At 47.1% G+C, this 23,065-nt stretch overlaps 1 protein-coding gene across 1 annotated transcript in view; it reads right to left on the bottom strand.

Annotated features, from left to right (window-relative positions):
* LOC127572944 (uncharacterized) overlaps nucleotides 1-14,517 on the bottom strand; it is a 61,798-nt gene extending 47,281 nt beyond the window's left edge. Inside the window, exons 1-4 of the mRNA XM_052020669.1 lie at nucleotides 14,394-14,517; nucleotides 8,690-9,916; nucleotides 5,144-5,179; nucleotides 2,091-2,236 (exon numbers count right to left, since the gene is read on the bottom strand). Of these exons, the coding sequence (XP_051876629.1) occupies nucleotides 2,091-2,236; nucleotides 5,144-5,179; nucleotides 8,690-9,895 (1,388 nt within the window). The 5' untranslated portion in view covers nucleotides 9,896-9,916; nucleotides 14,394-14,517. The remainder of the gene's footprint in view (nucleotides 1-2,090; nucleotides 2,237-5,143; nucleotides 5,180-8,689; nucleotides 9,917-14,393) is intronic.
* Between the last annotated feature and the right edge of the window lie 8,548 nt (nucleotides 14,518-23,065).

Genomic DNA, 23,065 nt, shown 5'->3' with positions numbered 1-23,065 from the left:
CTCCAGGAAGGTTTCACACAATAGACTATCAGGGAAAAAGAGTAAAGAAAAGGGAGTTGGTGGAGATTGAAAGCAGGAAAACTGGTCATCATATTGTTGGCAGATTATTTAACTAACCCCTCAATCTTTTGTTTGTAAATATTTGTACAATCATAAGGCATGGTTGGAAGCTGTAGTTAGTTAAGGGTTAAAGAGGTGTGTAGCTAATGTGTAAATCACCACATGCTGGTGCTTCATTTAAATGCAATAAGGATTTTTGACTCAGTAGTTACTCAAGGGGTTGCTGTAGAACTGAGCCAAACTGTTGAAATGTCTTCCCTCATGCAGTGCAACCTGTTGTTTGTTTTTTTAAGAAAGATTATGAACAAAGAGTAGCCAGACCAAACCTGTATAGATATTAAACTGGCAGAGATAAGGGGATATGGGCAACTGTTCATGAGATTAGAGGTCTGTCAGAGAATGGGTGAAGATACAGATCAGCAATCTGTGCAAGGGAAATAATGGGAAACGATGGCCAAACTATTGAGATGCTGACATTGGTAAAACAGAGCGGTCAGCTGGGACCTTCAATGGGTATGACATTTTTGGCCACCAGAACAAGTGAATTCTGTTGGTCAATATCGACATGGGTTGAGTGGCCATTCAGCATTGCATGTCCAAGCTAAGCTCACAGAAGAAAAACAAGCTAAAGGGCCACATGGGAAGACAGGGGAAAAAGACTAAAGACATCGACTTTATAGAAAGGTACCATGCAGATTCCTAGTATTTCACCAGAATGGGGGGTGCGGAAAGAAGAAATATCAAAAAGCAAACCAATGAGCTGCAGACTGGGGAATAATACTCAGCTTCTCAATTGTAACTAGTTCACTACTGTGGTCTTGAACAACTGGGCAAGGCAGAAAAGTCATTTTAGAATCACCAGGGGCTTGAATTCTCACCAGCCAAGTAAAGAACTCTCCATATGCAGCTTTCAAAACATGAAAGAAAAATTAAATGTATTAATAGCTTTGTTCAATTGGAAGCACTATTTCAGACCATCATACAGGGGGGAAGCTGATGTTTCAGCCAACCAAACTCTGAAAAAATAAAGTTGACTCATTGGTCACATGCGCTTCCCAGTATCATACTAAACCAGGCAGTTCGGCAATCTTTTATCAAGGAAATCTGGTATACGATAATGGATCCTAGAAGGACTGGACAAGAGCATGCTACACAAATTAAACAGATTCCAATGTAATTTTGTGCAAAAGTTCCTGATCAGACCCCAATGACCTTTGGAGCATGCAAGTCAGAGCACCCGAGTACGGGATTAACTGGAATTCTGCTTTGTACCACTTTCATGGACAGCCTAATTGACAAACATTTTGGGCTTCACAAATGAATAATCACACCAAAGTACTCAAAAGATACACAAATCCCTGGAGAATGTCTCCTGATATGAGCCAGCTCCTTCAAAAAGGGAGGGAAAAAACAACAGTTGAAAAAGAAGATCAGTAGAGGGGAGGTGCTGGTCAAAGAAAAATGCATCAGTGATTCTGGCAGGAGGGGAAAGGGTAAGATAAGCAAAGCCTGAAAGACAATTAACACGGGGCACTGACGTGCTTCTCTGATGCAATGATTGAATCATTGCATTTCCTTGAGCTGTCTGGCAAAGTGGTAGACAAACTATGTACAGCACTAGCTATTGACACACGTTGTGATATCAAGATCAAGATCCTCTTTATTAGCCACATGTACATCGAAACACAGTGACATGCATCTTTTTGCGTAGTGTGTTCTAGGGGCAGCCCGCAAATGTCGCCCCGCTTCCAACGCCAACATAGCATGCCCACAACTTCCTAACCCATACGTCTTTGGAATGTGGGAGGAAACCAGAGCACCCGGAGGAAACCCACACAGACACGGGGAGAACGTACAAACTCCTTACAGACAGCGGCCAGAATTGAACCCGGGTTGCTGGCGCTGTAAAGTGTTATGCTAACCGCTACACTACCGTGTCAACTCCAGGAATAAAGTCTCAAAGCTCTGTGTAAGAAGAAACAAGAACCAGTGACTTAGTAAAGCATTTAGCTTAATAAATATGTACTCACGCTAGGTAGTCGGCCATAACAAGCGGTTTTGGAATGTGACCTGCGGGAATGTACCCACTCAATACTACTGGTTTCATTTCAACTGGCTGCATTTCTCTGTGGCTTGCGTCAGTTACTGCAGACCTCTCTTTAGATCGCAATGCCTGCTAAAATTAAGAAAAACACAAACATGTTGTGTTGTACCAGTTCACAGGAACGTAAAGGGATGGATAAATCACTGTCGCCCAATGAATGTTCCACTGGTGTGAGAAATAAATCTTCCTCCATGCCCATCAATCTCTTATCAGGAAACTACTCAACTCTCATCCTTTGGGCCAATCCCACAAAGCAAAGAAAACAAAACGGCCAAGAAATCCATGCTGCCAGCTTTGCTGACTGTCAAAGCTGCCGTCCGTTTTGAATGCTTCCAAATAACCCTTATTCCCAGTATCAAAGGCTATTAAAGTTAATTTCAAAAATATTAACAATTATGTCATAACCTCACCTGCAGCCCTGTCCATTCAAATGAATGTGCTGTTACCTGGCACAATTTCAGCAGCACGTCCCTCAGCATAAATGCTGGAGAAGTTCTCTGCTGAACTCCATGCAGAACCCAACGCAGGAAACCACTGGAATAGCCTGGTCAGCAGATTTGGCATTTCTTCAGGAGCCTTGGTGACATTTTATTGATGGGATATAGGTGCTCCTGGCAAGGACTGTGATAAGATGGCGGTGAGTCACCTTTCTTTAAGACTGCTGGTCCTTCTGCTGAAGGTACTCCCACTGTTACCACCCTGTAGCTGCGAAAGACAGTGGCAAGAATGGAAGATCCTACAGGAACCTGTTGCAGGTACACCTGTCCATGACAGTACAGGCAAACCCCATGTCACTGCCATTTGGTTTACACAGATTTGCCCTTACAGAACTCAAACCACCGCTCACAATGTTGAGATACAGAGCAAAATTCACTCTTCCACAGAATACGTGAAGAAAGTAAATTAGTCAACAAAATCTTTTTTGTCTAACTCATGTTTCTTGACACATGCATTGGGAACACAACCCCTCCCACCACCCCATGATTTGGGGTCACCTGGACAGTTCTTGAGGACATGAGGTACAGCAAGACTTCAATAATCCACTACTCTATTGTTCAGAAATCCTGATAGTTCAGAATCTGGTATTTCTTCCCCAAAGCTCCCTTTAAATTCCCTGGTAAATTATACTACCGTGTGGCATCTTTAAAAAAGTGAATCAATAGTGCATTAAAGTATTAACAGTAATGACATCCTACAGTCCAGAACGTCTGTCAGTCTAGCACCAAACTCTGCCTGAGCACCAAGGACATGCTTTATGACGCTATGTGGCACCACGGATGTGGTGAATGGGGCGGATTCAGAAACAACAAGTAGGCATCCATTCACTGCTGTCATCAGCAGCAGAATTTCAATCCACAGTTTGCAATCTCATGCCCAGATATATTGAAGGCTGGGGACGGCCTGTGATTCAATAAAGACTGAATGTTGGGTGAAGCGTTAGGAGCACCAAGAACGAGATGATAATCTAGTGAACCCACAACAGAGGACCACATGCACGATAAACTGAGGAAGCAGATTGTGGTCGAGTCAAGTGATCCGAAGGATCAAATTAAACTCTGCATTTCTACCACAAGTGGTCATAGAGGGTGGCAGACATTTAACAACTTACACAGGTGGGATCACCGTGCACATCACTTTCAATCATTGTGAAACCAAGCACCACAGGCATAAAACAAACCCGAACCTTTTCCAACTGTCCTTGGTCATAAATGCAGATGATCTTGCACCAGGTCCTCACTATTACAGGCAATTCTTCAATCAATAAAACTCACTCCTCACAATATGAAGACACTGTTTAATGCCCCACACCAGCTACAGACTACAACATTCTGGTCATCAATAACTTGTCCTCCATCTGAAACTCACGAATGGGCATATTCACTGATGAATGAGCTTAATTTCATCTGGAACTATTCAGATAACATTTGTATACAAGAGCTGGGCAATGCTCACCACACAAGATGCCACCTCTAACATGAGTCTAACTACCGCACTTTAACATTCCAGAGGATTAATATTGTCAAATGTCCCTCTTCTGTATCCTGCAAGTCACAAGATCCACAGGATGGGACAAAAGTTGGGTATTCTGTGCCGGTGACTTACCTCTGCAACCCAAGAGCTTTTCACCACCATCACAGCACGATGGAATAGTCTCCACTTAACTGTCCGCGTGCAGGTCCAACAAGACTGAAGCTTGGCAGCACCCATGACTCCAGATCTAAGCCCTGCATTTATTCCCTCCTCAACTTCTTTTATACGACGCAATGTGAAGATTTCTTCAACAGTACCTCCCAAACCTGCTAACCCTACTCCCTAGAAAGGACAAGGCTTGTGGGCACAGGACCACCTCGCGACCCAGGTCAGACTTCAGATGCCATCTATGTAGAATATACACATTCTCCTTGTGACCATGTGGGTTTTCCCATTAATACACCCATTTCCTCCCACATCCAAAAAAATAAGCTGGTAAGTTAATTGGCTACAATAAATTACCTCCAGTGTAAGCAAATGAATCAAAGTGGAGTTAGTAAGTGGAGACCACAGGGACTAATGGGATCAGTCTGCTGGGAGCTGTGACATTTCAGGTACATAATTCATCCTTCACACCAATCATACTGCACACAGCTTTGAAGATACATTTTGAAATCACCACATCTGCATGAAATCATGAAACACTAAATTCACAAACAATGCGGAAGAACTGAGGCTGCAGTGGTTCGAGAAGATTACCCATCACTTTCTGGACCAGAATTAAGGGCAAGCTTTAAACAAGCTCTGCAGTTACATCCATACCGCTTGGACGAATGAGTAAAAGCACAAAATAATTTTCCTGCCTTAATTCAATTTGACATATTACCACCACAGATTTAACAGTTGTTTCTACTTCATGAGCTGACAAAGTGCTCTAGGTATGTTAACCAGAATTGGAAAACAACACATTCAAAATGAAATTGACGAATTTAAGAACAGTATTCCTACCGTTTCCGTGGATGTTCCGGCTTCTGTACTTCCCAGCTAGAATAAAAAAAACAAAATGAACACAAACTGGGCACAATATTTGATGCACAGCCAATGACCTGAAGCCTAACCCTACCTACATATTCTGTCTGATTTGCTGAGTATCTCCCACATTTTCAGTTTTTAAAACATCTACAAACATTAGGTGCACAGATTCAAACCAAAATACAGCACTGCACGGAAACGAGCTATTTCTCAGAATTCTCTACCGCAGAAGGCAGTTGAAGCTAGTTCATTACATATACTCAAGGACTTAAATCTAGTGCTTAGGACGAAGGGAACCAAGGAATTTTACGTAGAAAACAGGAAAGGTACTGAATTCGGATGATCAGCCCTGTTCATGTTGAATCCTGGAGCAGACTCAAAGGACCAAATAGTCTGCTCCCACCAATATTTTCTATGGTTCTGCATAAAAACTCATTCCTTTTAACTAATACTAAAACAAAGCACCACAGTGAGTTGAATTTGGCCAAGTCAACAACAGGAGAAAATATCCACAATTTCTCTGTTCAGTCCATTCACTCCTGTCCTTTCTGGAAGAGCTGAATTCAATCACGCACAGCACCCCAAATGCTCGAATTATTCTGGTTCCTTATGATTCACAGTATCATCAAATGTTCAGTTTTGAATGAAGCCACGTGATTACCACAAATATTAAGCTAATTAGGCAATGTGATGGACAATTGTGTGTGCATTACACAAATGAATGGTTGCTTTAGTAGTTACAACTAACACATGTGAACAGGCTCACCAGGAAATCAGGATCAAGAGTGTGTCAATTTAAACTTAAGCTGGAATCTCTCTCAACACCCGTTTCCAAGTTTCCTCCTGCAATTGTGAAAAAGGTCAGGCTTCAGCCAACTCATGTGTGCAAAGGTATCTTTAGCTGTTTTCTTTTTCCTTAAAATATTATTCATTTTTAATTACAGCCCTTGAGGAAGAGGCTCAGCTCAGGCCTGCTGTGCTCAGCAGAGTTTGACTCATTACCAGCTGTGTTCTTTCACAAATCGGAAACTTACAACTTATGCCAACTGTAAGGACCACCTCACTGATTTGCTGCTATATTGTTGCTTGCCAATTAATTAATCTGCCTTTCCATCTCATTTCAACTCAATATACCAATGCTTTCAGGTTGTCCTTTGCACTCTCACATGGAAGGACACATCACATTAACTTTAATGTAGTTTCCCTTATGGACTGTAAAGTAACATAGCAGCCACAAGTCTGACAACTGTTGCACAATTAAACCCATGTATATAGTTCGCCATTGCACAAGAGACCAAAAGAGACACTGTTCAGTCACATTTTTCTCCTAATCAGGTCGAGTTTATAGCAGGTCACAACATACCTGTTGCAGACAAAACCACAGCAGGTGGTATCGCAGACAGTGAGGAAGGTTATCAAAAATTACAGGGGGATCTTGATCAGCTGAGTTGGGGGGACGAGGAATGGCAAATGGCGTTCAACAGACAAGCATGAGGAGTTGCATTTTGGGAAGTCAAAGCAGGGTAGGCCTTGTACAGCCGATGGTAGGGCCCTGGGGAGTGTAACAGAACAGAGGGACCTAGGAGTTCAAGTACATAGTTCCCTGAAAGTGCCGACACAGGCAGATAGGGTGGTGAAGAAGGCATCTGGCACGCTGGCCTTCATCAGTCAAGGCACTGAGTACAGGAATTGGGACATTACGTCAAAGTCAAAAGTCGAGTTTATTGTCATCTGCACAAGTCCATGTGTGCACAGGTGCAATGAAAAACTTCCCTGCAGCAGCATCACAGACATGTAGCATTGTACAAGATGCTGGTGAGGCCACACCTGGAGTACTGTACGTAGTTTTGGTCACCATATTATACAAAAGATGTCATTAAGCTGGAAAGAATATTTATGAGAGTGTTGCCAGGACACAAGGGCCCGAGTTATCGGGAGAGGTTGGGCAGGGGAGGACTTTATTCATAGGAGACTGAGGGGTGACCTTTTAGTGGTGTATACAATCATGAGGGCACAGATAGGGTGAATGCACACGGTCTTTTTCCCAGGGAAATGGAATCAAAAACTTGAGGACACAGATTTAGGGTGAGGGGCAACTACTTCATGCAGAGGGTGGTGGGTATGTGGAACGAGCTGCCACAGGAAATGGTTGAGGTAGATGGATAGGAACAGTTTGGAGGGATGTGGGCCAAATGCAGGCAGATGACACTTGCTCAGATGGCACCTTGGCCAGCATGGACGAGTCGGGGCGAAGGGCATGTTTCCTTGCTGTGTTACTTTGCACCTCTCTACAAACAGGCAATGGATACAATATTATCCCATCGCACTTTGCCATTAACAATATTTGTTGTTTAATGACACAAATTCACTCAGAACTTATTGGATGATGGATACAAAAATGCAGAATTACCAATCACAAGGAACTGAAATAAAGCCACATTTTTAAAAAGGTTTGTTCTGGAAATACCCAAACTAAATTAGGTTCATTGTGACCTTGAAAATTTCTGATCCTCCACTAAGTCCCATTCATTTAACAAAGGTACATGATGTTAAATGGACAGATTGTACTGTTTACGGCTCTCTGCATCTGCACATGGCTCCATTCTAGGTTGCAAATTCTCTTCTGTTTCCAAAACTTGCAGCTTTAGCTGCATTTCCTTTCACAGCTGCCTCAAGGTTGGAGCAGTCAAACACGAGCCGCTCCCCCAGCGGTAGGGCAGGACCAAGGAAATGTGTGCAGTGGGTTGAAAAACCGAAAGGTGAGAGTAAGTTAACGTGTCAAGTGACAACCACTGAATTTTAATAAAAATTATAATGAAACTCAGACTTTAACACTTCTAACGCTAACAGAGAAAAGCACTTCAAGTACATAAATGAATTTGAAACATTCTGTTGGTTTTCATTCATGGATGGATTTGGAAAGTGCTGTACTCAGCCTCAAAGTATTTTCACCAAGGCTATATTGGAGTCATACTGTCACACAGCGCAAAACCTGGCCCTTCAGCCCATGTCCGTGCTAACCCATTTACCAGCACTTGGCCCTGAGCTGTTTATGCCTTGGTGATCCGAGTGCTTGTTGAGATGCCTCTTCAATGTTACGAGGATACCTGCCTCCACCATGCAGTGTTCCAGATTCCAACCACCCTCAGAATGAAAACGTTTTCCCACAGATTCTCTTACTCCTGACATGAAACCCATGCTTTCCAGTTTTAGATTCTTTTGCTGTCGGAGGGTTTCCCCACACCTCCCATCAGCTGCCCCTTCTGTCTCCTCTGCTCCAGGGAAAACAAACCCACCCGCTCCAGTCTCCCATCATAACTCAACCACTCCACCCTGGGCAACATCCTGGTGCATCTGCTCTGACCAGAATTGCACAGGTACTGCAGCATACTTGCATGCTTAATAAAAATATTCTTGCCCCCACCTCCCCCCCAATAAAACCGCTTAATTTCTATGCAGAAAGGGAAGAGAAATGTACACACTCATTGTAAGGTGGCTGAAGTTTAAACGGAAGCTCATTACCTCAAACTCGGCATAGTTTAGGTGTCTCCTCTTTGCCTCATGTCTCCACAGCTTCAGACACACAATGGAGCTGATGAGATATAGGAACATGGTGCCAAACAGAAAGATGACTGCAGCGATTTGTCCCCCTTCCACACGACAAAACGTAGCATTCAATGGAGTGTTGAAGAGGGGGTAGTAGCAAAGGCCACCACGGTTCATATCATTCAAATATACTATGGCAGCAGCCAGAAAGAGGATAAAAAGAACAACGTTTATGGCAAATTCAGTCAATGGCCACCAGTTGGAATCAAGTAAGATGGTGCGATAGTACATGGACATGCCCAGTACAAGCAAAATAATGGTGACCACCCATGCCAAGCCTGCAACAACAATAACAAAAGGAGTCTTTGGTCCATCATAATAGTATCCCCCTTGCAAACTGTTGGCAGCATGACTATATGGACGGGAGTAACCAAACATGTTGTACCATTCATTGTCTTTGTGTATGTAGGCACAAACACAAGCGAATACAGCTGCCCCAAACAACAACTGAACCGCACCCAAGATCCTCAGTAAGCCAGCCCAGGACTTCATGTAGGAGTATTTCAAGTTGTACTCCCGGACCTTGTCATTGTAGCTCTGCACTGTGCGGGTATGACGATCCAATGAATCATAGGGGTCTCGAGGAAGCATAGATTCAACTTCTTTCCGAGAGTTGTAGCTCCCACCAGAGCCTCCGAACGGATCCCTATAAGAACTGGCACCCGATTTCTGTCCTTCCAGTCTGAATTCTTCTTTAGCAGAAGGTGTAGGGGAGGCAGGTGGTGAGCACTCCACTCCGTTACTGTGATTGACAGAAGCCATATTCAACTGCTGATTGTCATTTTTGCCTTTGAACAAGTTTTTCACAGAATCTGGGATAAAACGTCTCACTGGTTTCAACTCCAGAGAAGTCACTGGTTCATCAGCTTCATCCAAATAAAATTCAGGACCAACAGGTGGATGCAGAGGTAGAGGTGGTGGTGGCAGTGGGTCTGCACTCACCGCCAGATCACAGTCTTTTAAAGTTTTAGTGCCTGATGAAGGGAGAAAGTTCTCCTGAGGAGGTGGACGCAATTGCTGATTTTCTCGAGGGACCTCATCATATTGGGTCACTCTTTCTTTATTCCTACGAGTTTCATGAGAATCTCTGGACCTCTGTCCTGAAGATGCTCCTGAAGACATCGGTGCAAATTCCCCCTGCAACTTAAAAATACCACACCCGTTATCATTTATGTACCATAAACACTCTTCTGGACGGTCTCACATTACCACACTTACTGTCAGCTGATGGAAAACTGTTACTCAAATACTATACCCAGCAGGTTCTGGTCACCTGTCACTCAAGTCTCTCCTGACTTGCATCAGCCCAGCAACTTCACCTTCTGAATTCACTTGAACCCCATTATGGCCTCACCACTACCCACCCCTGTAACTTCCTGGAGTTGAACAATCACATGCTGATCCCTGTCTGTGAATGGAGTGAACCAGCGGTTGAAGCACATCCAGAATATCGGGCCTCGTGCTTCCCACCCCCTCCATCTCGATCTCTCCCCCGAGCGGTAACAGGCACAGTACTTCAACACCAGTGGACTGGATGAAAGCAGACACACAAGTTCTTGTTTTTCTCTTCAAACAATTGTACTAATTGTGTAAACAATCATTCTACATTTTTTCCCCAGTATTTTTGCACTTGGAGCATGTTAGCGCAAGCGAGTTTGGAAAAATACCAAAACAACTTTACTGCAGACAAAATGCTAATTAGCTATAAGAGGTGTTTACATATCTTCGTTCCTAAGACATGTTTCAAAAAGTAAAAGATGTTCCACATGCAACCCTTTTGGAGGGGTGGGGAGTAAACAACTCACTGACCCAGTGACATCACAGGAAAGCAAAATGGTGTCTGATTGGGGAATAACGTCATTAGTTACTTTCGCACTTTAGTGTAATACAGGTTATGAACAAGAATAAAATGACAGCGGGAACATTACTTAAGCATTAGGACTGGGGCGTGCAGAAACTTGTGGACCATCCCAGATTTCCAAATGTGCAGGGAATATCTCTGCCTCAAATCACTGCTGCTCAGATCTGTTGAGTTCAAGATCGAGTTAAACGCTGAAGCACAAGGGGCCATGCTAGGGTAGTCTCCCTAGAACATAATCACACCACAAGAATGTGATTTCCTTTAAGGAAGAACACAAGAGTGAGCAGCAGGAAGCCCAGTGGGGTCGTACCTTGTCTGCAGATCAATAAAATCATAGAACACTGCAGCACAGTACAGGGCCTTCGGCCCACAATGTTGTGCCGACATTTTATCCTGCTCTAAGATCTATCTAACCCTTCCCTCCCACATAGACCCCCATTTCTCTATCATTCATGTCTATCTAAGGGTCTCTTAAATGTCCCTAATGGATACATTGGACAGGTTCAAGAGTTTGTTGGATAGGCATATGGAGGAGTGTGGGATGGGGGGATATGCGGGAGGAAAGGGTTAGATAGTGTGAGGGTGGTTTGATGGATGGCACAACATGGTGGGCCGAAGGGCCTGTTTTGTGCTGTATGGTTCTATGGTATCTGCGTCCACCACCTCTGCCGGCAGTGCATTCCACGCACCCACCACTCTCTGTGTAAAAATCTTACCCCTGACATCCCCCTTATACCTTCCTCCAATCACCTTAAAATTATGTCCCCTCATGTTAGCCATTTTTGTCCTGGGAAAAAGTCTCTGACTGTCCACTCGATCTATGCCTCTTATCATCTTGTGCACCTCTATCAAGTCACCTCTCATCCTCCTTCTCTCCAAAGAGAAAAGCCCTAGCTCACTCAAACTATCCTCATAAGACATGCTCTCCAATCCAGGCAGCATCCTGGTAAATCTCCTCTGCGCCCTCTCCAAAGCTTCCATATTCTTCCTATAATGAGGTGACCAGAACTGAACACAATACTCCAAGTGTGGTCTAACCAGAGTTCTGTAGAGCTGCAACATCACCTCGTGGCTCTTGAACTCAATACTCCAACTAATGAAGGCCAACACACCATCTTAACAACCCTATCGACCTGCATGGCAACCTTGAGGTATCTATGGACGTGGACCCCAAGATCCCTCTGTTCCTCCACACTGCTAAGGTTCCTGCCATTAACCTTGTATTCTGCCTTCAAATTCGATCAAGTGTATCACTTCACACTTTACCAGGTTGAACTCCATCTGCCACTTCTCAGCCCAGCTCTGCATCCTATCAATGTCCTGTTGTAACTGACAGCAACCTGTTACACTATCCACAACACCAACCTTTGTATCATCAGCAAACGTACGAACCCACCCTTCCACATCCTCATCCAAGTCATTTATAAAAATCACAAAGAGCAGGGGTCCCAGAACAGATCCCTGCGGAACACCACTGGTCATCAACCTCAGGCAGAATACACTCCATCTACCACCACCCTCTGTCTTCTATTTTTTTTAAATTTTTTAAAATTTTATTTATAGCACGGTAACAGGCCCTTTCGGCCCAATGAGTCCGCGCCGCCCACTTTAAACCCCCAAATTCACCTACCCGTATGTCTTTGAAATGTGGGAGGAAACCGGAGCACCCGGAGGAAACCCACGCAGACATGGGAGAACGTACAAACTCCTTACAGACAGCGATGGGAATCGAACCTCGATCGCTGGCACTGTAATAGCGTCGCGTTAACCGCTACGCTACCGTGCTGCCCAACTCAATGGGTGAGCCAATTCTGAATCCACACAGCCAGGTTTCCCTAGATCCCATGCCTCCTGACTTTCTGAATGAGCCCTCCATGAGGAACCTTATCAAACACCTTACTGAAATCCATGTACACCACATCCACTGCTCTACCTTCAATGTGCTTTGTCACATCCTCAAAGAATTCAATCAGGCTTGTGAGGCACAACCTGCCCCTCACAAAGCCATGCTGACTGCCCCTAATCAGCCTATGCTTCTCCAAATGTCCATAAATCCTGTTTCTCAGAATCTTCTCCAGCAATTTGCCCACCACTGAAGTAAGACTCACTGGTCTGTAATTCCCAGTGTTATCCCTGCTCCCTTTCTTAAACAAAGGAGCAACATTTGCCACCCTCCAATCATCTGTCACTACTCCTGTGGCCAGTGAGGACACAAAGATCATCGCCAAAGGCGCAGCAATCTCTTCTCTCGCTTCCCGTAATAACCTTGGATATATCCCATCCGGCCCCGGTGACTTAACTATCCTAATGTTTTTCAGAAGTTCCAGCACATCCTCTTTCCTCACGTCGACATGCCCCAGCGTATCAGCCTATTGTACACCATCCTCACAAATATCAAAGTCTCTCTCTCTGGTGAATACTGAAGCAAAGTATTCACTAAGGACCTCCCCTACCTCTTCCGACTCCAGATACATGTTTCCTCTCTTATCCCTGATCGGTCCTACCCTCACTCTAGTCATCCTCCTATTCCTCACATGTGTAGAACACCTTGGGGTTTTCCTTGATCCTACTCACCAAGGACTTCTCATGCCCCCTTCCAGCTCTCCCAAGTCCATTCTTAAGCTCCCTCCTGACTACCTTGTAACTCACCAGAGCCCTGTCTGATCCATGCTTTCTAAACCTTAGGTAAGCTTCTTTCTTCCTCTTGACAAAATATTCTACATCTCGTGTCAACCACGGTTCCTTCACTCTACCATCCTTACCCTGCCTCAATGGGACAAACCTATCCAGAACCCCATGCAAGTACTCCCTAAACAACCTCCACATTTCCGCTGTGCACTTCCCCAAGAACACCTGTTCCCAATTTACGCTCCCAAGTTCCTGCCTAATAGCATCATAATTCCCCCTCCCCCAATCATGGTTGATTTTTTTTAAACCTCCCTTTCCTTGCACTAACCTCACATCTCTTGATTTTTCTTTAGTACCTAAACGTCCAACCTATTGAACAAGTGATCTCCTAAACTCTCCCGGGTACAGGTTTTCAAAGGTTTCCATTCTGGGTGAAGAACTTTCTTCTTATCCCCAAACTGACCAGCAGACACCTTATTTTGAGACTGTGGAGAGGTACAACAGAACAAATTCCACTGAACGCCAACAGTTCTCAGTCTCTCACCAGTTAGAAAGTACACCGATTTCTGTTTCTTCTACCTTACATCTGTCACGCCTCTGCCTTTTCACTTAAAAAGTCCACGTCTCCCCCGAATTCTCGCTGCATCTTGTGCACAGCCCAGCCTCTGGCCTGGTGACAAAAGAGAAACTCCCCTCTTCCCATCCAGTCCTGATGAAAGGTCTCGGCCCAAAACGTCGACTGTTCATTTCCCTCCACAAAGGCTGCCTGACCCGCTGAGTTCCTCCAGCTCTCTGCGTGTTGCTCTTGTGGGCCGAAGGGCCTCTGACCCCACTTGTTGATGAAGTTTCTAATATTAGAGTTAAAACTTCAATAACATTTATTCTGTTTTTGCAAAGTAAATTTTCTTATCAAGAGAAAAATATAAATGGACCCTGTTCTGTAGGAAACAAAGATTTTAGGCTAAAGAATCCCAACATAAGGTGGACACTGGAGATTCTGCAGCTGCTGGAACCTGGAGCAACACGGAGAGTTTGGAGGAACTCAGCGGTCGGGCAGCATCTGTGGAGGGGAGTGGACAGTCCACGTTTCATCAGGACTGGATCAGAAACAGAATCAGGTTCATCACTGACCTCCAGAAAGCGAAACCTGCCGTTTTGCGGCAGTAACAGAGCAGGTCACAACACCGAGAGTTTACAACGTCGTGAACGGAGCAGGAAAGTAATGAGGCGGGAGGACCATTCAACGCGCCAACAGCTGCACAAAGTAAACCAGCGGTTTTACCGGGACACACGTTCCCTCCACCCGCAGGCTGCGGGGCAAACGCCCGAAGTTCCCCCTCCGAACACTGCTCCCCCCCGCCCCAGCCGGACCACTGCTCCCCCCCCCCCGGACCCGCGCTCCCACCCCCACCCCCGGACCAGCGCTCCCCCCACCCCACCCCCCCCCCCCCCGGGACCAGCGCTCCCCCCACCCCACCCCACCCCCCCGGGACCAGCGCTCCCCCCACCCCACCCCCCCGGGACCAGCGCTCCCCCCACCCCCCCCCCCGGGACCAGCGCTCCCCCCACCCCCCCCCCCGGGACCAGCGCTCCCACCACCCCCACCCGGGACCAGCGCTCCCACCACCCCCACCCGGGACCAGCGCTCCCACCCCCCCCCCCGGGACCAGCGCTCCCCCCACCCCACCCCCCCCCGGGACCAGCGCTCCCCCCCCCCGGGACCAGCGCTCCCCCCCCGGGACCAGCGCTCCCCCCACCGGGACCCCGGCAGCACCTTCGGGCAACACACACGCGGGGCGGGAAGCGGCTGCGGACACCCGGCCCCGGGCAGCCGGCGCTCCCTCCTCACCTGCCGGAGCGATGGCGCACGCCACGTGACCCGCCCCACTGACGTCACACCGATACCTGCCCAGGTGTTCCGGGCGGCGCCTCACCGGTGATCAGCCCCCCCCACCCGTGATCAGCCCCCCCCACCCGTGATCAGTCCCCCCCACCCGTGATCAGCCCCCACCCGTGATCAGCCCCCCCCACCCGTGATCAGTCCCCCCCACCCGTGATCAGCCCCCCCCACCCGTGATCAGTCCCCCCCACCCGTGATCAGCCCCCACCCGTGATCAGCCCCCTCACCCGTGATCAGTCCCCCCCACCCGTGATCAGCCCCCACCCGTGATCAGCCCCCTCACCCGTGATCAGCCCCCTCACCCGTGATCAGCCCCCACCCGTGATCAGTCCCCACCCGTGATCAGTCCCCCCCACCTGTGATCAGCCCCCTCACCCGTGATCAGCCCCCTCACCCGTGATCAGTCCCCTCACCCGTGATCAGCCCCCACCCGTGATCAGCCCCCCCACCCGTGATCAGCCCCCCCCACCCGTGATCAGCCCCCACCCGTGATCAGTCCCCCCCACCTGTGATCAGCCCCCTCACCCGTGATCAGCCCCCTCACCCGTGATCAGTCCCCACCCGTGATCAGTCCCCCACCCGTGATCAGCCCCCACCCGTGATCAGCCCCCCCACCCGTGATCAGCCCCCTCACCCGTGATCAGTCCCCACCCGTGATCAGTCCCCCACCCGTGATCAGCCCCCACCCGTGATCAGCCCCCCCACCCGTGATCAGCCCCCCCACCCGTGATCAGTCCTTCACCCGTGATCAGTCCCCCCACCCGTGATCAGCCCCCACCCGTGATCAGCCCCCACCCGTGATCAGTCCCCTCACCCGTGATCAGTCCCCACCCGTGATCAGTCCCCCCACCCGTGATCACTCCCTCACCCGTGATCAGCCCCCACCCGTGATCCGTGATCAGCCCCCACATGATCACTCCCTCACCTGTGATCACTCCCTCACCTGTGATCAGTCCCCACCCGTGATCAGTCTCTCCCCGTGATTACTCCCTCACCTGTGATCAGTCCCCACCTGTGATCAGTCCCCACCTGCGATCATCCCCCTACCTGCGATCATCCCCCTACCTGCGATCAGCCCCCACCCGTGATCACTCCCTCACCTGTGATCACTCCCTCACCTGTGATCAGTCCCCACCTGTGATCAGCCCCCCACCTGTGATGTCCCTCACCTGTGATCAGCCCCCACCCGTGATCACTCCCTCACCTGTGATCAGTCCCCACCTGTGATCATCCCCCCACCCGTGATCACTCCCTCACCTGTGATCACTCCCTCACCTGTGATCAGCCCCCACCCATGATCACTCCCTCACCTGTGATCACTCCCTCACCTGTGATCAGCCCCCACCCGTGATCACTCCCTCACCTGTGATCAGTCCCCCACTCGTGATCAGTCCCCACCTGTGACAGGCTGTGTTAGAAGTATCGTTATGATCTTGGAGGATAAGACATGCACTGAGATTGGTGCAATGAAAATTGAAACAGAGGATATATTAAGTGAATCAATAAGTGAGGATCAAACTCTATGTCCACCCACTTGAACACACGACAGAGCACAGTCAGAATGGACAGAGTGGGAGTGGATGGTGAATTAAAGAGGTGGGCATGCAGAACCTCAGCGTCACTCCTGCTGACGCAGTGCATGTGCCCGACAAGGCAATCCCCAATCTGCATCTGGTTTCTCCAGTGTAGAAGAGGCCACACTGTGAACACTGGATCGGAAGAAGTGTGGAGACACAGGAAATTCTGCAGATGCTGGAATCTGGAGCAACACACATAAAATGGTGGAGGAACTCAGTGGGTCAGGCAGCATCTATGGAGGGAAATGAACAGTCGACGTGTCGGGTCGAGACCCTTCATCGATGTGAATCGCTGCTTCACCTGGAAGGGTTGATGGATCCCTGGGTGGTGAGAAGGGAAGAGGTGAAAGGACGGGTGTTTCATCTGCTACACTTGCCTGAGAAAGTGTCATATGAATAGGAGTGCTCGTTCAGGGTGGCAGTGTAGATCAGCGAGGCAGGAAGTGAATGATTGCTTTGGAAAGTTGAAAGGGCAGGGAAGGGGAATATGTGTCTGTAGAACTGGCAGAATTGCAAAGGACAATCCACTGAATGTGGAGGTGATGGGTGCAATTAAGGACCAGGGGAAGACTCTCTTCCTCTGTCCTGGCTGAGAGAGAGGATGAGAGAGGTACCTCAAGGAAGAAGAAGTTGACCCGAGTAGACTTATACAAAGATTGTTCCACACAACCCACAAAAAGGAAGGCATACACTTTATCTGGAGAAAGTCGGTAGATTGAAGGAGAAGTTTAAGGATTGGTTTGGTCAGGCAAATGTATGTGTTGTTGGTGGAGAACTCCATTCAAGGATGAAGTGGAGGGCCCTCAGATCCTCCTGAGATGGGATAGAGGTGTAGAGGGATTGTGTGTCCATGATGAAGCTGAACTGGTTGGAGCCAGGCAATTAGAAACCGTCCAAGTGGTGGAGAGCATTGAAGTTTCACAGATGTAAGTGGGAAGGGGAGAAAGGATGGTGTCCAGGTAGGAAAACAATAAGTTCAGAGGGGCAAGAACAAGCTGAAACAATGGACAGTTCTGCTTGGGCGGAAGATAGGAGCGATCTGTTCGGGACTGGGGAAGCTGTGGAGGGAAGGTCTCCTGAGGAAATGAGCTCCATGATTGTGTGGGGGACGATGACCTGATATTCAATATGTTAAATAGATGACTCCTTATTTTGAAACAGTGACCCTTAGTTCCACAAAAAGAAACATCCTTTCTACATCTGTCAAAACCCCTCCGGATAGGAAACATTTCAATCAACTCCCCTCTCATGCTTCTAAACTCTAACAGGTACAAACCTAGCCAAATCCAAGTCAAAGTCAAAGTTGAGTTTATTGTCATCTGCACAAGTCCATGTGTGCACAGGTGCAGTGAAAAACTTACCTGCAGCAGCATCACAGGCACAGAGCATCAGGTAAGCAGCATTCACACGAAAAACATAAATTAAGCATAAATTATACACAATTTTTACAAGAAAGAACACAATTAGAACAAAAAAAAAGTCCATTTTAATGCAGTGATCATAATATTGCTAAACTGCAGTGATTAGGGTTTTGCCAGTTGGTTCAAGAACCGAATGGTTGAAGGGAAGTAGCTGTTCCTGAACCTGGTGGTGTGGAACTTCAGGCTTCTGCACCTCCTGCCCAATGGCAGCTGCGAGAAGATGGCATGGCCCGGATGGTGGGAATCTTTGATGATGGATGTTGCCTTCTTGAGGCAGCACCTCCTGTAGATACTCCCGATGGTGGGGAGGGATGCGCCTGTGATGTATTGGGCAGAGTCCAGTACTCTCTGCAGCTTCTTGCGTTCCTGCGCATTTGAATTGCCATACCGGACTGTGATGCAACCAGTCAGGAAACTTCCAACAGTACATCTATAGAAGTTTATTACTGCTCGATGACAAGCCGAACCTCCCTGGCGTCCTAAGAAAGTAAAGACACTGGCACGCTTTCCTTGTGATTGCATCAATGTGCAATCTATGTATCTAACACAGGACAGGCCATTCGATACGGTAACATCCAGGAATTTAAAGCTGCTGACTCTATCCACCGCCGATCCCCCGATGTAGACTGGTGCATGTTCACCCTCCTTCCCCTTCCTGAAGTCAACAATCAACTCTTCAGTTTTGGATCCGCCAATTCCAGGGATTAGTCTTGAAAACTTTCTTGAATTGCTTCCAATGCAATAACATCCTTTAAATAAATACTCCAACTGTAGTCTCCTCCCACGTTCCAAAGACGTATGGGTTAGGAAGTTGTGGGCATGCTATGTTGGTGCCGGAAGCGTGGCGACACTTGTGGGCTGCCCCCAGAACACTCTACGCAAAAGATGCATTTCCCTGTGTGTTTCGATGTACATGTGACTAATAAAGACATCTTATCTCCAATGCACCAGGAGCCTACCTGGCTCCATCTGTCCATCATCCTTCACCCCCTCCTCAGTCCACCAATTACCTACTGGCCCCTGTCACAACCCCCCTCCCCCCTTTGTACTGTCTATCTTCCCTCTCCACTCTTAGTCCTGGTGCAGGGTTTCAACCTGAGATGTCAACAATTCCCTTCTCCCAGATGTCACTTGACCTGCCGAGTTCCTCCAGCAGTTTGTTTCACCAATGATCTATGTAAATTGAGGAATAATTTCCCTGCTCTTGTATTTGTTGTATGACACCACTAGGACTAGTTTTATACCTTAGTTATGGTTACAAGACCAATAAACCCATTGTCATTGACCAAATGCATTGTAAAATCTGCTTTCAAAGCCATTTCACCTTTGCATCTGAATTGGAACTAATGTTCCAGCTGGAGTAATCTGTTCTGAATCTCACTTTCCTGCCCTCTCTTCATATTCATCTGCATGCTTTCCTATTAAATATTTCTGCAATGCTTATTTTAGTGAGTGTTCTAGTCATTGCTCCAATAGTTGCTTTTAACAAACGTGTATGTGTAAATTTTTTAATTTCCTCCCTTCTTTGTTGTAGCTGTCATCCTGAACTAATCTCCCACATCACTGTTGAATCAAACAGTGGAAATAGTCTTGCTTAAGTTGTCCTCTCGACAAGTTTCAACATTTTGAACATCCATATTCCATATTTCTGTGAAAAAAGCCATGTTTATGAAAAATACACAAAGAGTGCTGGAGGAACTCAGCAGGTCAGGCAGCATCCATGGAGGGAAATAAACAGTCAACGTTTCGGGTTGACACCCTTCATCAGGACTGGAAAGGAAGAGGGCAGAAGCCAGAATAAGAAGGTGGGGGGAGAGGGAGGAGCACATGCAGGCAGGGGATAGGTGAGTCCAGGTGAGGGGGGAAGGTAGTGGGTGGGGGAGGGGGAAAGATGTGATAAGCTGAGAGGTGATAGGTAGAAGGGGCCGAGGGCTGAAGAAGGAGGAATCCGGTGGGAGAGGGCAGTGGACCATGGAATAAAGGACAGGGGAGGGGAGGAGATGGGCAGGTCATCAAGGCGGGGGAAGGGAGCCACAGGAATAAGGGAAGATCAAGGAGTGGGGGGGGGGGGTGAGAAAAAGAAGAGGAGGGGTTACCGGAAGTTAGAGAGATCGATGTTGAGACCATCAGGTTGGAGACTCCCAAGGCGGAATATGAGGTGTTGTTCCTCCAACCTGGGCCTGGCCTCAATGTGGCAGTAGAGGAGGCCGTGGACAGACACGTCAGTGTGGGAGTGGGATGTGGAATTGAAGTGGGTGGCCACCGGGAGGTCCTGGCTGTTGCGGCAGAAGGAGCGAAGGTGCTCGATGAAGCGGTCACCCAATCTGCATCGGGTCTCACTGATGTACAGGCGGCCGCACCGGGAGCACCGGATGCAATAAATGACACCCTCAGACTCACAGGTGAAGCGCTGCCTCCCTCTTCTTCAGCCCTTTGCCTCTTCTACCTATCACTCAGCAGTCTGCCCCTTAGATCTTGTATCGTCTCTCACTATCACCCTGATCTCATCCTTAATTAAGAGGCTACCCCACCTCCCTTCCTGCCTCTCCTCCTGTATTACCTGATACACTTGCATATTTAATTCCCACTCATCTCCACCCTGCAACCACGTTTCTGTAATGGCCACTAAATCATTCCCCTTTGTGCTGATTTGTGCCACAAGTTCACTGACCTTGTTTTGAATACTACGGGCATTCAGATGCCCTTACGCTCACTGTCCTTTTAGAATCTCGTAACCTTTGTGTCCTTTGCATTTGACTTTTCTGTAGCCCACTCCTACTTTTCTCTTTTCTAACATTTGCTCTGGTCTCTGCTTTGCTTCCCTCTGTCTTTCTGCATGGATTCCCATCCCCCTGCCATATTAGTTTATACCCTCCCCAGCAGCATTAACAAACAATCCCCCGAGGACATTGATCCCGGTCCTGCCCAGGCAGAGATTTTTTTTTAAACAAACTTCTAAAATGTTTTACTAAATGTGATGTTAAGTCTGAAACATATGCAGAAGATTAACTAAAAGAGGAAATCTGATAAGTAATTTCTAAAAAAATTTTAAAAATAGGAGATTATTAAAAACAAAGCTGTAACTTACACAGCAAAGGGAAACATTTTATTTTACAATGGGAATTGTTCATAAATAATTCCTATTCTCAGCACTGATTTCTGCCAATTATACTGCAGAAGGCTCCATCCAGCAGAACAGGGGATCACTGATGGTTACCTCTGGAATTTTAGTCTTCAGATCTGCTGTCAGATTTCCTCCAGTAACATTGAGCACTGATAGTCTCACCATTATTTCTCAATGCAAATTCTGGGCCATTGTAGTTGGGGCTAAGGCAAATAAATATTTAAACACAGAAGCTTTTTTTGCATTAGGACCACGCAAACTAGTATATATTACCACCATTAAAAATGAATTCTTGATAAAAATGTCAGAAGGTGCATTGTTGTGAGGCTCTGAATATTGCTGCAGGTTCCATCTGGCACTGAGGGGCACAATCCGCTGTATTTTCAAAAATTGCTGGCTGACTCGAAGGAAAACATTTCTCCTGTTCTTTAGAATGATTGGTTTTCTTCAAGTGCATATTGTTAGAATGAACACTCTCAGATGGGAGGTGTCATTTCAAAACTATGATTTTAGAGGTGATAATTTTGTAAGAGGCATGTACTGAGGCAGGGTCACCATCCCTTTGCTTCCATGGATGTTGCCTGACTCTCAGCCAGCAGTTCATTGTTTGCTCCAGATTCCAGCATCTCCAGTCCCTGGGTCTCCATATCAAATCACACGCTGCTTCACCCACCAACATCGGCCCCACGTCACAGCGAGCAGAGCTTCTACCTCTCAGCTGCAACACAGGTTCAATCCTGACCTCTGTTGCGGACTGTGTGGAGTTGGGACGGTCTCCCTGTGCCTGGGACCTCCCGTTTCCTCTCACTTCCCAAAGACATGCTAGTTGGTAGGTTAATTAGCCACTGTAAATTGTCTGGGTGAATCTGGCAGGAGTTGATGGGAATGCAAGGAGAATGGGTTACAGGGAAACATGGTGTAAGCCATATCTACATTTCTGACTGCTCAACATTCAGACAAAATCTTAAGTCATAAGTAGAGACACAAGAGACAGCAGATGCTGGAATCTGGAGCAAAAAGCAAACTGCTGGACGAACAGTAGGTCCTCTCCTCAGAGATGAGGAGAAACTGCTTTTCTTAGAGAGTAGTGAATCTGTGGAATTCTCTGCCCAGGGGAGCAGTAGAGGCTGCCTCATTAAATATATCTAAGACACATTTAGATTTTTGCGTAGCCGGGGAATTAAGGGTTATGGGGAAAAGGCAGGTAGGTGGATCTGAGTCCACGGCCAGATCAGCCATGACCTTATTGAATGGCAGAGCAGGCTCGACGGGCCAGATGGCCGACTCCTGCTCCTATTCCTTATGTCGGGCAGCATCTGTGGAGGGAAATGGACAGTCAGCGTTTCAAGACCAGACTATCCAGGTGAAGGGTCTCGACCCAAAAATATTGAAGGGGTGCTCAGAAATTTACTGGAATCATTCCAGGGACAATGGGCTTAAAACAGGCCATTCTCCTTTGAGCAGAGAAGATGAAGCAGATATTTAACAGACACTGAAAATTAGGAATAAATGAAAAACTATGCTGCTGGACGGATCAGTAATCCACAGATACAAACTTGATGGTTTGGCCATAAAACCGAATGCAAGATGAGAATTAAAAAAGTTATAAACTGGAATGCACTCGATAAAAGGATGACAAAAGTAGATTCAACAGTAACTTTCAGCAGGGAATTAACTAAAGACTTAAAGCAAAGGCATGGTGGTACAGCTGCAGAGTAGCTACCTCACAGCTCCACGACTTGGGTTGGATTCCGCCCTCTGGTGCTGTGTGGAGTTTACAT

Source organism: Pristis pectinata, chromosome 7, assembly GCF_009764475.1.
Source record: "Pristis pectinata isolate sPriPec2 chromosome 7, sPriPec2.1.pri, whole genome shotgun sequence".
Taxonomy (NCBI): domain Eukaryota; kingdom Metazoa; phylum Chordata; class Chondrichthyes; order Rhinopristiformes; family Pristidae; genus Pristis; species Pristis pectinata.
The sequence above is the reverse complement of the archived record's forward strand: the minus strand, read 5'-3'. Positions and strand labels throughout refer to the sequence as shown.